The sequence below is a fragment of the Schistocerca cancellata genome, chromosome 5 (assembly GCF_023864275.1).
Source record: "Schistocerca cancellata isolate TAMUIC-IGC-003103 chromosome 5, iqSchCanc2.1, whole genome shotgun sequence".
Classification (NCBI taxonomy): Eukaryota; Metazoa; Arthropoda; class Insecta; order Orthoptera; family Acrididae; genus Schistocerca; species Schistocerca cancellata.
The window spans coordinates 352,027,021-352,041,679 of record NC_064630.1 but is presented as its reverse complement, the minus strand read 5'-3'; the positions used below and the strand labels follow the sequence as shown (position 1 = coordinate 352,041,679).

The window sequence follows — 14,659 nt, the reverse complement described above, 5'->3', positions numbered from 1 at the left end:
CGATAATGCAAAACGAGCTGCCACACTTTGAACTTTTTCGATGTCACCGCTCAGGGACTGGGTGTTGTGCTGTCTTCGTCATCATATCATCTCCATCCGGCGCGCAGGTCGCCCAATGTGGCGTAGAATTTAATAATACCTGCATCACGGCGGCCGGACCTGCCCCGTAAGTGGCCTCCAATGACGGCAAACGCTCATTTAATTTCATCTGATGCGGATTCCACACCATACACCAATACTACACAAGACGGAAGACATGCTTGGTGTAAGCAGTGTCTTTAGTAGATTTGTTGCATTTTCCAAGTGTTTTCCCAATAAATCGCTTTCCTCACGACATTACCTGTGTGACTGTTCCAGTTTAAGCAATTCGTAATTGTAATTCCTAATTATTCATTTGAATTTACAGCCTTTATATTTGTGTGTTTTAACCTGTAACCAAAATTTACCGGGTTCCTCTTAGTGCTCATGTTGATGACTTCACACTTTTCATTATTTCAAGTCAATTACCAGTTTTCGTACCGTACAGCATCTTGTCTAAATCGTTTTGCAATTTTTTCTGCCCGGCTGATACGTTTACTAGACGGAAAATGAAAGCATCAACTGGAAACAATCTAATAAGGCTGCTCAGATTGCCCCCTTAATGGTTTTTGCAGATCAAGAACAGTAGATAGCCCATAACATTTCCATGGGAGACAGTAAAACATCAGTTCCATTTCATTCGATTTTCCGTCAGTTACTACGTACTGTGACATTTCTGACAGTAAAATCAGAAATACAGCCAAACAACTGAAGGGGTATTGCATACATACGCAATCTGATTAGAAGTCTTTTGAGAAACTGTGACGACACTCATCTGTGTCTCTAGAAATGTGGAATAAGTTTGACATCCCCAGTCGATAGCACTCATTATGTCGTGTGAATGAAGAACTAGTTGTGTTTCACAGGAACATATTTCCTGAATCCGTGTTGACCGTTTGTCAATAAATCGTTTCCTTCGAGGTAATTCATAATATCTGAACACAGTATACGTTCCAAAATCCTACTACAAATTGACGTTAGCGATACGGATCTGCAATGCAGCGGATTACACCTTTGTCCTTTCTTGGGTGTAAGTGTGACTCGTTATGTTCGTTAAGGTAGCGTCCGACCAGAGTGGCAGAGTAAAATGTAGTCGAACTCATGCTTTCTTACTTCTTTACACGTTATTATCAAGTTTGTTCCTGCAAAAGATGGTGGATCATTCGTTTCCTTATTTTTGGTGTATGTAGCCACGGCTCCGAATCTAAATAGTTGTGAAAATCAAAAATGTTTTATGTGCAACAGTTCGTTACACCTTCCAGCTCTTCTCTACATAGTCGCCGCTCCGACTCAGACATTCGTCGTAGCGTTGTATCAACTTTCGAACACCCTCGTCGTAGAATGCAACCGCCTGCGCTTTCCGTCAATTCTCTATGCTGGTCTACAGCTGGTTGTCTATACCAACATGTTGTTTTCACAGCCAGAGGGTTCATGTGGGCAGCGATGGACCTCAGGGGGAGCCAGTTACGGTCTGTATTGTGGGTCATGAAACACTTCCAATCTAAAACGCAGCAGGAGCATCTTTGTTGCCTTTGCAGAATGCGGACTAGAACTGTCATGAAGAAGGAAAAGCATGCCAGTTACTTGGGCTGCATGGCATCAGGCGAAATCTTTCATCAGGCAGATATACTTGGCAGGAAACGTGCTCACTGTGCGCTCAGAACAGAAAACAGCGGCATGGAGAAATCAACGGGCACATTAGAGGCACTGCGCAACACAGTAGTGCTGAGCTTCATCGAATTTTTACTGTGACTTCTATTTCGTACCCAATAGGAGGCTACTTACCGTATGACCCTCGTATTTTTTTTCATATTGCCGCTTCTGAATACATCATCAATTTAAATAGCTATACGTTTACGTCTTTCACTCCTATAAACAACTGGACGTGGAAAAAAGAAAGACACGGAGATGCAGATTAATGAGGACCGCTTAAACTACACATCCGTTATTGTAGCACATTACCACGTGATTCCTCACATAATGTCACGTCATACTGTTGGACAATATAATTCTTATAAAATACAGGTAATTTAATGACCTCAACTGAAAATTGTTGCATTTTACGAAACAACCGAAAATCTCCTTGTATCTTTCCTCGTGACCAGCTATTCATGTGCGGCCAGGAGTGCATATAAGCTCGCGTCGGCTGAGTCCAACGGGAACGGTGTTGGAGGAACGTCGCAGATGTGATGTACTTCGGCTGTGAAGTGAATTGAACTGGTTCAAATGGCTCTGAGCACTATGGGACTTATCATCTGAGGTCATCAGTCCCCTAGAACTTAGAACTACTTAAACCTAATTAGCCTAAGGACATCAAACACATCCATGCCAGATTGTGGTGGTGGTTAGTGTTTAACGTCCCGTCGACAACGAGGTCATTAGAGACGGAGCGCAAGCTCGGGTTAGGGAAGGATTGGGAAGGAAATCGGCCGTGCCCTTTCAAAGGAACCATCCCGGCATTTGCCTGAAACGATTTAGGGAAATCACGGAAAACCTAAATCAGGATGGCCGGAGACGGGACTGAACCGTCGTCATCCCGAATGCGAGTCCAGTGTGCTAACCACTGTGGCACCTCGCTCGGTCTCCATCCATGCCAGAGGCAGGATTGGAACCTGCGACCGTAGCGGTCGCGCGGTTCCAGACTGTAGCGCCTAGAACCGCTCGGCCACCCCGGCCGGCTAGGGAGTTGAACTGTGATAAAGAGGTAGGTGTCATGTTACGTGTTCGGGGCTTTCGTGTTATTTTTCGTGCGTTTTTTTTAATACACAGATATGACACCGACGTTGTTTTAGGCCAATTTATGTCATTTGCAGTTAAATTTTGTAGCCATACTTTATATGAACTTGAAATTATTTCTACGTACTAGCATTTGATCCTTCGGTGGCATCAGCCATGAATCATTACTGTTACTAGTACACGCATTCAAAACGAAAGAACTTCCAAGCTCAAACCTGCACAAAACATAATTCAGCAACAGTCATGTCACCCTGGAGGAAGAAAAGCAGCCGCAAGACGAACCAACAGGAAAAGAGAGTGGTCACAATGTTTGCAGAGGCAGTTTGTTGCGAGTTGCACTGGGAGGGGATGAGTTACATTAGAAAAGGAATCGGGAGATGAAAGGCAGTGTAACAGAAAACGGGTCTCTGGAGAGCACGAGGGGCGGTCGCCTTATGAAGAACTCGTTACGGGACAGAAGAGGAACAAACAACTTGTGCGCGTTTCGCCACAGCCAGCAAGCGGAGAGGGCGAGTGATGGAGAAACTATAATAACCCACGGCGGAGTTTATCACTGGGCAAGGGGAGAGTCGCAGGGCCGGAGCTTTAGATATTAACGGGACGAGTTTGGCGCGGCGGCGGCAGCGCCCTATATTTGCACTAGCTGAAACATTGATTCGCAGCGGGGCCAATGAATTCGGGATGTCTCGCCTTTTGTGCCGTAGCGGCAGGCGGACCTGCGTCCACGGCCGCGGCGGCCGAGCCGGCATACGCTATCGCCTCGAGACAACAAGGCCGCTGTTGACGCAGGGGGCGGCGAATCACTTGCGAGCCGGAGATGAAAGAGCCCTCCCGCCGAGTTCTACACAGATTCTTGGAGTAGAGGAAGATGCGGGAGCGGCGGAGGCGGTAGGAATTCCGAATCGAGATGGAGGTGCCAACTACTGTTTGGCTCTGGCGACGATTCGGTGCATTCGAAAATCAAATGCCGTACGAACTATTTGCATTTGACTTGGCACTACACAGCCGTTTATTGACAAAAAGTACAATTACATGGGGGCAGCAAATAAAAAGGGGGGCTTGGTTGAGTGCAGGGCGTAGCATGTTATCTCGCATAAAGACTCGTCGACAGAAGTAGACATAATTAAAGACGTGCGTTAGGGAACTGTGTGTAGGCGTCTTTATTTTTCACGTCTTATGTTAATGAGCTGGCAGGTCGGTGTGACGTCACAGCCAGACTTAACGAATTTTACCCCACATCAAGAAAAAGAATTACTAAACGACAGCGTCTAGTACGCTTAAGTGAAACAATATTTAATATTATTGGTCCCCACACTATGTACTGCAGCGTTGCATGAACCCCGTAACTCTCCCTCCGTCCGAACAGGCTTCGGAAGACCCAACATTACCGACCGACCGCCGTGTCATCCTCCGCCGTTATGCGTCACGGGATGCGTGTGAGGAAGGGCATGTGCTTATCACACTTCCCTGCCGGTCGTTATCAGTTTTCGTGACCGGAGCCGCTTCTTCTCAATCAAGTAGGCCCTCAGTTGACCTCACAAGGGGTGAGTGCACACCGCTTGCCAATAACGCTCGGCAGACCCCGACGGTCACCCATCCCAGAGTTAGCCAAGCCCGACAGCGCTTAGCTTCGGTGATCTGACGGGAATCGGTGTTATCACTGCAGCAAGACCGTTGACGAATATTGTAACTAGTAATGAGATAAAAGTTACATCATGATAACACTCTTAGAATGTTGTAAAGGACTTGTACCAGTGTGAAAAGCTCTCTTTCGGTCTTATTCTTTTGTGGTAAAGTCTCGTACACGACTAGGTCTTGGTGGGAATTAGTTCTTTCTTGATCGCTGAGCTGTATCGGTTTATGCGAGCTGTATTTGCGTGTGTAAACTGAATGTTCATTAACCAATTAAAAATTAACTGCGTATTATAGTATGTTATTTCAAGATCCTCTTTAATATAAATAAAAAGAAAAAAAGAGATTTCATTCATCAAAAATGGCGAAATTAAATACGGAAACTTCTCGCTTGGTTCGAGATTATTTTAAAAGCAGTTTAGTTTATAATTACTATTTGCATATTACATTAATTGCCACGTGCAGTCATTTATTTTTCTGGGAGTCCTGGTTGCAATTATAACGAAAGTAAACTCCATTTCTTTTTGCGGTCAGTAAAAAGTACCAAACGAATTGTTTCCAAGCTAACTGTGTGCCGTAGCTATTTTCCATTTCAAAAGTAAATGAAAGTTAACAGTATTATTACCATTTTTTACTTTCACGACAGTAATTGAGATTAAATAAAATGGCACCAGGCCTCAGTTTTCTTATAACGTTACCGACAAAGATAAAGATTTTAGAAAATATGTTCGTAACATTTAATGGTCTTGAATATCAGATACAGTATATAAAGGAAATTTCACGTAATTACAGGCGGTAATGTTACATCGGCCTTGACGGTCTAGCAGTAAAGCGTGTATATGGAAACCGAAAGATCGCGGGATCGAATCCCGGTCGGAAGATGGAAATTTTTAGTCAGCACTACAATACAGCTTTCATTCTTTAACGATGTGACGAATCGCCACATACGAAACGTGGTTCGGATTCACTGTTACACCTTAGGTTATCTTTCCCCGGTTGGATAACTGGGGTACACTAGGTACACGCTAGTCGCCGAAGCGGCGTCCAGTTGCAAAACTAGTGCCAGACCATTGAATAACAGGCAGTCAATGTGAATCCTCGCGGCGGAAAAAGATTTCCTAATGCTACTTACTTATAAGTGAAAGTAGGATATTTAATTATGTGTAACACCAAATTATGAAAGGAAGGAAGAAATGAAGATAAAAGACTTTAAGTCCCGTCAACGACATGATCTTCGTTAACATAGCAATAGCACGGATAGGAACAAGGATGAGAGAAGAAATATTTTTCAAATGAGCAGTCCCGGCAGTCACCTCAGTCGATATTAAGAATCTATAGAAAAGCTAAATCTGGATGGTCTGACAAGGGTTTGATCCTTTTCCTCTCAAACACGAGTTGAGTGTCTCAACTAACAAGTCACCTTGCTGGGTGCGATGTTCCTAGTTAAATCGCAAAACTATCTGCATTGTCTCATGGTGGGAAGATATGTGAGAGTATAATTACAAATGTATTTGCCGTAGATGTATTCTGGTAAACACGACGTCGGTATATAAGAAATCTATCTCTGTCGTCTTGGAAAAAGGGGCGCGAAACCGTCAGGAACTCTGAGAGCTAGTCCTTAGAAGTTCAAGCTACTTTGTAAAAGAGGTAACGGACGGTGGCTTCAACGTGGATGAAGAAAACTGCAAACGATGTCTTCGTCCCTATCATTTCTGAGAAGTGACTCTGTGGACGGCAATTATTGAGCCTCATTAGGAAAGATAAATATAAATCCAAAAGAAGTGTTCAGAGCTGTAAATAAGAACATCGTGGATCGCTAACACACAAAACAAAGAGTTTAACACAAAGTTAACAGAGGAACCTGAGCATTAAATATATAGAAAAGCACACAAGTTTTCCAGAAGGCTGACGTACCTGTTAATCAGTCTGTTAAGCCATATACAAACAAGCAATGTAATGACTCCAGAACATCGCTTATCGACGAATTTTCAGCGTTAGCTAGTATATTATTATATTTCAGCGTATACCAGACGTTCGTTGTGCTTTAGCATCTAAGTAGCAGACTACATTCTGCTCTACAGCCATCCTTCCTTGAAATGGGGACGTTAAACTCGGCTCGATGTTATTCGGGAGCAGGTGCGCGTGTGTCGGTACCTCATCCCCCCTCCCCTCCTTTCCTTTCTCTAACATAATTATCCGTAACAATGCTACGTTTCTCAACTGGTCAGCAAGATAACAGTAAACACTACAAACAAGTACAAAGTTTAATCAATATACATCATATTAAAGTGTATTCCGACGCTCGGTTTAAAATTAATGACTAGATAAACGAGAAATACGAAGTGGTTCCTGAAAGCCAACCGTTTTTAACGAGTCTGAGTAATTCTGGCCGTTAATATGACTTTCTGCACTTTTTCTGTATACTTTTTGTACAGAAACCATATATGTTAATTAATGAAATCAGCTCAAATTGCTACAGAGAACTTTATTAGGACCATGACCGATTTCAGCCTTTACATCAGCAATTCTCAAGTGGCCGGCCGGGGTGGCCGAGCGGCTCTAGGCGCTACAGTCTGGAACCGCACGACCGCTCGTATGGTTTTCCGCGCAGTTGGCCGCTACGGTCGCAGGTTCGAATCCTGCCTCGGGCATGTATGTGTGTGATGTCCTAAGGACATAGTTAGGTTTAAGTAGTTCTAAGTTCCAGGGAACTGATGAACTCAGATGCTAAGTCCCACAGTGCTCAGAGCCATTTGAGCCATTTTTGAACTTGTTAGAGCATTCGTTGCATTTTCCTTTCAGAAACTGGAATTAGCTTTATTTCTCAGTGAGTGGAATGTGATGCCCAAGTATGTAACAAAAGATTGACTCTGAGTAAGAAAGTTTGAACCATTCTGAGATTCAGTAAGTGTTAATGTATGCCATTCGGTTCACAGGTATAGCCTAACCTCTGAAATCTGTTGCACATAAAAATAAAGATATCCACCTCGCAATATTCCAAGTAAGCAGGTTGATGGTGAGCGGTCCATGACTGTCAAGAGATGAACATTAGTGTCACACTATTAAAACAGCTTTCCCTCAAGAGACGGTTTGCAGTACCGCTCTTTTCCCGCCGGTTCAAAGACAATGCGAGCCGTAATCCGGCGACTGCCTGGCTCAGCGTTTACTTATTTACAACGTGTTGCAATTACGGCGGTAATTGCGAAGAGACGAGCAGGAACGGACTTGTGGCGCAGGGCTTGCCCGCGTCCGACGCCAGCGGCGACTGGTGCCGCTGGCGGTTTCATATCGCGATATTGCTGGCCGCGCAAAAATGCCGCAATAACTCGGCGCGCGGCTTTGTTTACGCCGGGACCGACCATAAAACGTGGCATCCGTTAACGCCGCACTTCTAGCGCGTCGCTACTCCGCGGACTAAATCGAAACACTATATATGCGCATCCACGCGCTCGGAGAACGGCTATCGGTACTGCAGCCGCGTGAAATATCGTGTAGTCTATTGAAAAGCGCCACCCGATAGGTTTCGCAATAGCAATATCATCTCTAAAGCTGTTCCGCCTCGATAGTTTCCAAGTACGCGCGCTGGAACTGTGACGATCAAAATGCACCGAAGAATCTGACATAAGATCGATCGTCAATCCTGTCTGGGGCATGTTTACAACAGTGGGACTCTTATTATAATGCCAATGGACGCACTTTACAGTATGGCACGCCTGACCATCGAGCTAAATGCACATACGCCAAATACACCCACATGCACTAAAGTGAAATGGTCTGAAATTGTAATTATCACCTTGTCCATTTACTATACTCGACTACTAACCAAGACTACTAGCGCACGGAGAGAGTCGATTCGAGTCCTAGTTGTGTAATATATTTTCCTATAGGTATTTTGCCAGAGAAGCCGAAAAGGAATAGAGTTGGTTTCGCACAGTCGCTGATCGCTACGCTTGGATGTTCAGAGTTAAACCCAAAACTCTGCACTGTCGAGGCAGATATAGAAGAGTTGCGCAACAATATTGTTCCGCGAAGACTGTACAGCTACTGCAGTTTCGGCTATACAGCCATTTTCCAGTTGAATAGAAGGAACAAAACCATTAATAAACACTGTAACATTCAAAAAGAGTGAAGTCACTGTCACATGCAACCAACTACTATTTTGGGCCTGTTCAGTTGACGAATTACGACGTAACATATTCAAGTAGACTATGTCTAGAAGTTAGTTTGATTTTTAATTCAAAGTCTCTCTATTTTGCTACCACCTCTTTTTTTAATACCGATTATCTGTTCAAAATGGTTCAAATGGCTCTGAGCACTATGGGGCTTAACATCTTAGGTCATCAGTCCCCTAGAACTTTGAACTACTTAAACCTAACTAACCTAAGGACATCACACACATCCATGCCCGAGGCAGGATTCGAACCTGCGACCGTAGCAGTCGCGCGGCTCCGGACTGAGCACCTAGAACCGCTAGACCACCGCGGCCGGCGATTATCTGCCGTAACATACTTATATTGTTTTGAGGATGCTAGAATAAAAGTAATAAACTGGCCAGTGTCTTTAATACGATTCGTAAAAACATTACAATAGAATATGCGCAACAGGCAATACTGAATTGTCCTGGTTTGCTGACCGGAAACAAAAACACTAAATTAGAGGTAGGAAGAGACCGGAAACCCACGTTAAAAGATACAGTAAATGCTAAGAACTAATGCTACCCTTTTTTCTTTCTTTTTCTTTTGCTTGTGCCGTTTTTCCTGCGGATACGCAGGGTCGGCATGGTTAATCGGATGTGGCAATGTTAGTTGAAGGGGTGGCCAGATGCCCTTCCTGCCGCCACCCCGTACCCCTGGGACGGAATTAGTGTACCCCAACTGTCTGCGACTAGCGTAATCCACGGAATAGTGCGAAAGTGTTCAGATGTCTGCGAGCCGTGTAACTGAGACGGGACGTGGGGACCAGTCCGGTATTCACCTAGGGGGACGTGTAAAACCGCCTAAAAACCACATCCAGGCTGGCCGCCACACCGGCCCTCGTCGTTAATCTGCCGGACGCATTCGATCCGGGGCCGGCGCGCCTACCCGAGTCCAGGAAGCAGCGCGCTCGGCTAACCTAGCGGGTTAAGAACTAATGTTACCCTTATGAAGAGAAAATTGCATTTCTTTAACGCAGAGAATAGAGCTAATGGTACCAGTTAAGCCGTAAAAAACGTGAAGGAACGAAAATACACATACATACATACATACATACACAAATAGCGATAAAAATGATTACTACGTGTGTCTAATAGGTAAGATTACTGCAACGGCAGGTCAAGGAAACCAACAAACAAAAACAAGATAAATTCGCAGAAATATAACCGCACCATATCATCTTGTGTAAATTGATGAAGTTATTAAACAACAATAAAGTTAAAATGGCATTGCAGACATAACGCGCTGGAGGAAAGGTTGTGACGTAAGTTTAGCCGAGATAAAAATTGAATGGCAAAACCGGGAGTGTTTGAAGTAAAATTCCAAGATTATGAATTGAAGTATGTCGGTCAGAAGAGAAGAGAGTTTAAAATGGAGTCCAAAGAACATAATAATAAAGAGAATGGTTCATCGGCAGTAGCAGAACACATTAACAATAAGCTGCGCACGTTATGACGATTGGAATTTAAAAGAAGAAGGTTAGCTGATGTTAAATTTAGAGTAAATTTAAATATTTTTGTCCCTTAGAGAAAACAAAAGTACTCAATGGGCATTTCTGGGCCCACTTTAACGTTGTTATCGTGAGAGACAATGAACAACTTCATTTCCTTAGTGGTAACTAAGCCGTTAAAACGCTGGATCTTCCTACCAGATTAAAAAAATCCACCAGAACGGATTCGAACCCGTGACCTTGCCTTTCGCGGGCATGTGCTCTACCAACTGCGCTACGCAAGGTCAACTCACGAGCCGACGTCATAGATTTACGTCCGCCTTCTTCTCGCCTCCGACTACTTAAACCTAACTAACCTAAGGACATCACACACATCCATGCCCGAGGCAGGATTCGAACCTGCGACCGTAGCGGTCGCGCGGTTCCAGACTGAAGTGCCCAGAATCTCTCGGCCACTCTGGCCGGCGATTATAGACAGATTTCAGTTACATGTGTTGGTTGGTTGAACTGGGGAAGGTTCGAAACAGCGAGGTTATTGGAAGGATGGAGGAAGGAAGTCGGCCATGCCCTTTCAAAGGAACCATCCCAACATTTGCCTCAAGCGATTTAAGGAAATCACGGGAAACCTAAATCAGGATGGCCGGATGCATGTTTGAACAGTCGTCCTCCTGAATGCGATTCCACTGTTCTAACAACTGCGCCACCTCGCTAGGTGTTGCATGTGTGTTAGGACGTGATGTACAGCGAAGAAATGATTTCAAAGTGGGATCATATCCACGTAAAACATTGTTTTTATTTTTTTAATTAAATGAATGAACCATATAGACAACTTGCGTGACATAATCTCCGGACCTATATCATCCGTTTTCGAACTGGTAATAAGTGGAAAACAGGTAATGAGGCATCTGAGAGGCATGAGACCTGCACACAGTCTTCGAGTTTTGTTTAGCGTTCATTCCATCTAGCAGAGACTTTTCTGCACTAAAGATTTGGGAATTTTATTCTATAGTTAACTTTGCGGCTAGACGCCCTTCCTGTCGCAGTAGCCGTCAGTTAACTAAGGGTGGGAGGACGTGTGTGCCACCTCTGAATCGTGGAAACGTTGTTCTGTGTGAGATCGTATTTTACCTGTTTAGGTGCCGTAATTTCTAAGTTGGGAATAGGGGACCAGCACAGCATTTGCATTTGCCTAAACCAACAAGGGAGACTGATTAAAATCTCAGGCTGGCCGGTGCACGAGCTACGGTCGTTAATCCACCACGCGGATTCCACTCTGTCGTTCGTCTTCCAGTCTCGCAAGCCAGCGCTATACGAGCAGGCTGAGGATGGCATAAGCAGTTTTAAAAAAATCAGAAGACTGCCATTGCGTGCATGTGTGTGTGTGTGTGTGTGTGTGTGTCGCTAAGGCAGTTTTCCTACCCTGTGATCACTAGCAGTCCTGTTTCCTTCAGGCGACAGACACGCAGCGACAAGTGCGCCGACCGGCCTTACCTCCTTCTCGTGCGTGTAGAAGAGGACGGCGAGATCGAGCCGGCGCCGCCGCTGCTCGACGCGGGCCGCGAAGCTCGTCACGTGGCTCTCGAGCTCGCGCGCCACCGAGTAGATCTCGTCCGCGTTGCACTCGCCCGTCTGCGCCAGCTCCTCGGCCGCCGTCAGCAGCTTCTCCGCGTTCGTGTACGTGTTCTGCAACACGGCACCACACGGTCAGCACACCTCCCGATCAATCAATCCATCATCTCAACTAGGTACATTTACAAGTCTCGTGTGTGTGTGTGTGTGTGTGTGTGTGTGTGTGTGTGTGTGTGAGAGAGAGAGAGAGAGAGAGAGAGAGAGAAGGACGGACAGACAGAAAAAAATACTCGTTTCTTAAAAGAAAACGTCAAACGTCCCTCCAACGGCGACTGCACATTTGATCTATTGGACCAGTGAGCTTGCAACGCACATGTATGACTAGCTGTATGCATCACTAACAAGAGGACCTTACGGATTGGCCCTCTTTGAGTTTCTTCATACATTACTAACCATTAAAATTGCTACACCAAGAAGGAATGCAGATGATAAACGGGTATTCATTGGACAAATATATTATACTAGAACTGGCATGTGATTACATTTTCACGCAATTTGGGTGCATAGATCCTGAGAAATCAGCACCCAGAACAACCACCTCTGGCCGTAATAACGGCCTTGATACGCCTGGGCATTGAGTCAAACAGAGCTTGGATAGGGTGTACTGGTACAGCTGCCCATGCCGCTTCAACACCATACCACAGCTCATCAAGACGAGTGACTAGCGTATTGTGACGAGCCAGTTGCTCGGCCACCATTGACCAGACGTTTTCAATTGGTGAGAGATCTGGAGAATGTGCTGGCCAGGGCAGCAGTCGAACATTTTCTGTATCCAGAGGGGCCCGTACAGGACCTCCAATTTGCGGTCGTGCATTATCCTGTTGAAATGTAGGGTTTCGCAGGGATCGAATGACCGGGTCGTAACACATCTGAAATGTAATGTCCACTGTTCAAAGTGCCGTCAATACGAATGAGAGGTGACCGAGACGTGTAACCAATGGCAACCCATACCATCACTCCGGGTGATACGCCAGTATGGCGATGACGAGTACACGCTTCCAATGTGCATTTACCGCGACTTCGCCAAACACGGATGCGACCATCATGATGCTGTAAACAGAACCTGGATTCGTCCGAAAAAATGACGTTTTGCCATTTGTGCACGCAGGTTCGCCGTTGAGTACACCATCGCAGGCGCTCCTGTCTGTGATGCAGCGTCAAGGGTAACAGCAGCCATGGTCTCCGAGCTCATAGTCCATGCTGCTGCAAACGTCGTCGAACTGTTCGTGCAGGTGGTTGTTGTCCTGCAAACGTCCCCATCTGTTGACTCAGGGATCGAGACGTGGCTGCACGATCCGTTACAGCCATGCGGATAAGATGTCTGTCATCTCGACTGCTACTGATACGAGGCCGTTGGGATCCAGCACGGCGTTCCGTATTACCCTCCTGAACCCACCGATTCCATGTTCTGCTAACAGTCATTGGATCTCAACCAACGCGAGTAGCAATGTCACGATACGATGAACCGCAATCGCGATAGGCTACAATCCTATCTTTATCAAAGTCGGAAACGTGATGGTACGCATTTCTTCTCGTTACACGAGGCATCAAAACAACGTTTCACCAGGCAACGCCGGTCAACTGCTGTTTGTGTATGAGAAATCGGTTAGAAACTTTCCTCATGTCAGCACGTTGTAGGTGTCGCCACCGGCGCCAACCTTGTGTGAAAGCTCTGAAAATCTAATCATTTGCATATCACAGCATCTTCTTCCTGTCGGTTAAATTTCGCGTCTTTAGCACGTCATCTTCGTGATGTACCAATTTTAATGGCCAGTAGTGTACTTAAGGCTAACTAACCTAAGGACATCACACACATCCACGCCCGAGGCTGGATTAGAACCTGCGACCGTACCAGCACCGCGGTTCCGGACTGAAGCGCCTAGAACCGCTCGGCCTTAGCGGTCGGCTCAAAAACCGAAACCAGAGAAGATGGCGTGTTCGACGACATGGTTTGGGGCAAAGCAGACTTTGTAATCCCAAATGTGTCCCATTGGGTTCAGGTTGGGACTTTGGACAGACCAGTCCATTTCAGGAATATTGTTGTACACTAACAACTGCCTCACAGATGCTGCTTTATGACAGGGTGCATTGTCTTACTGGTACAAAAAATCGTCGTCTATGGAGTGTTCCTCTACAGTTCGCAGTACACAATTCCGTAAAATCGTTCATATGCTTCCTCATTTAGGGTTTTCTTAAGCGCAATACGGGGACCACACCTTAACAGGGAATAACTCATCGATACCGTAACACCACCTCCTCTGTACTTCACTGTTGCCACTACACATGACGACAAGTAACATCCTCCAACCATTCGCAAAACCCAAACACTTCCATCTGACTGCCAAAATGTATTGTCTGACTTATCACTCAAATTCACTCGTTTCCAATCATCCACTGTCCTGTGGCTTGGCCCTTTACGCCACTTCAAGTGTCGCTTAGCACTAATTACATAGACGTGTGAGCTCTGAGGAGCTGTCCGACCACTGTACTCTATCCTTGTTTAAACCCCCACGCACAGTCATTGTGCTATCTGGACTTTTTTACAGCCACCCTCTGCAACGTTCGACGGCCAAGCTCCTCCATCAGTAGAGGAGGTCTGTCTAGTTTTCGTTCACCCTCGGTTGTTCCTTTTACTTTACAGCCACATCACCAATAGCCGACTTGGGCAGCTTTAGAGGGGTTCAAATGTCCCCGATGGATTTGTTATTTGGTTGACAGGCAGTGATTAGTCCACATTCGAAGTCAGTGACCGCTTCTAAGCGACGCGTTGTGCTGCTCTACCGACAACGCCCGCACCTCGTGGTCTAGTGGCTAGCGTTGCTTCGTCTGGATCACGGAGTTCCGGGTTCGATTCCCGGCCGGGTTGGGATTTTTCTCTGCCTGCAGACTGGGTGTTTGTGTCGTCATCATCATCATCATCATCATCATTCGTGAGAGTGGC

General features: G+C 45.6%; 1 protein-coding gene across 1 annotated transcript in view; it reads right to left on the bottom strand.

Moving 5' to 3' along the window:
- LOC126188056 (kalirin) overlaps positions 1–14,659 on the bottom strand; it is a 2,181,516-nt gene that overhangs the window by 885,806 nt on the left and 1,281,051 nt on the right. Inside the window, exon 18 of the mRNA XM_049929493.1 lies at positions 11,581–11,772. Within this exon, the coding sequence (XP_049785450.1) occupies positions 11,581–11,772 (192 nt within the window). The remainder of the gene's footprint in view (positions 1–11,580; positions 11,773–14,659) is intronic.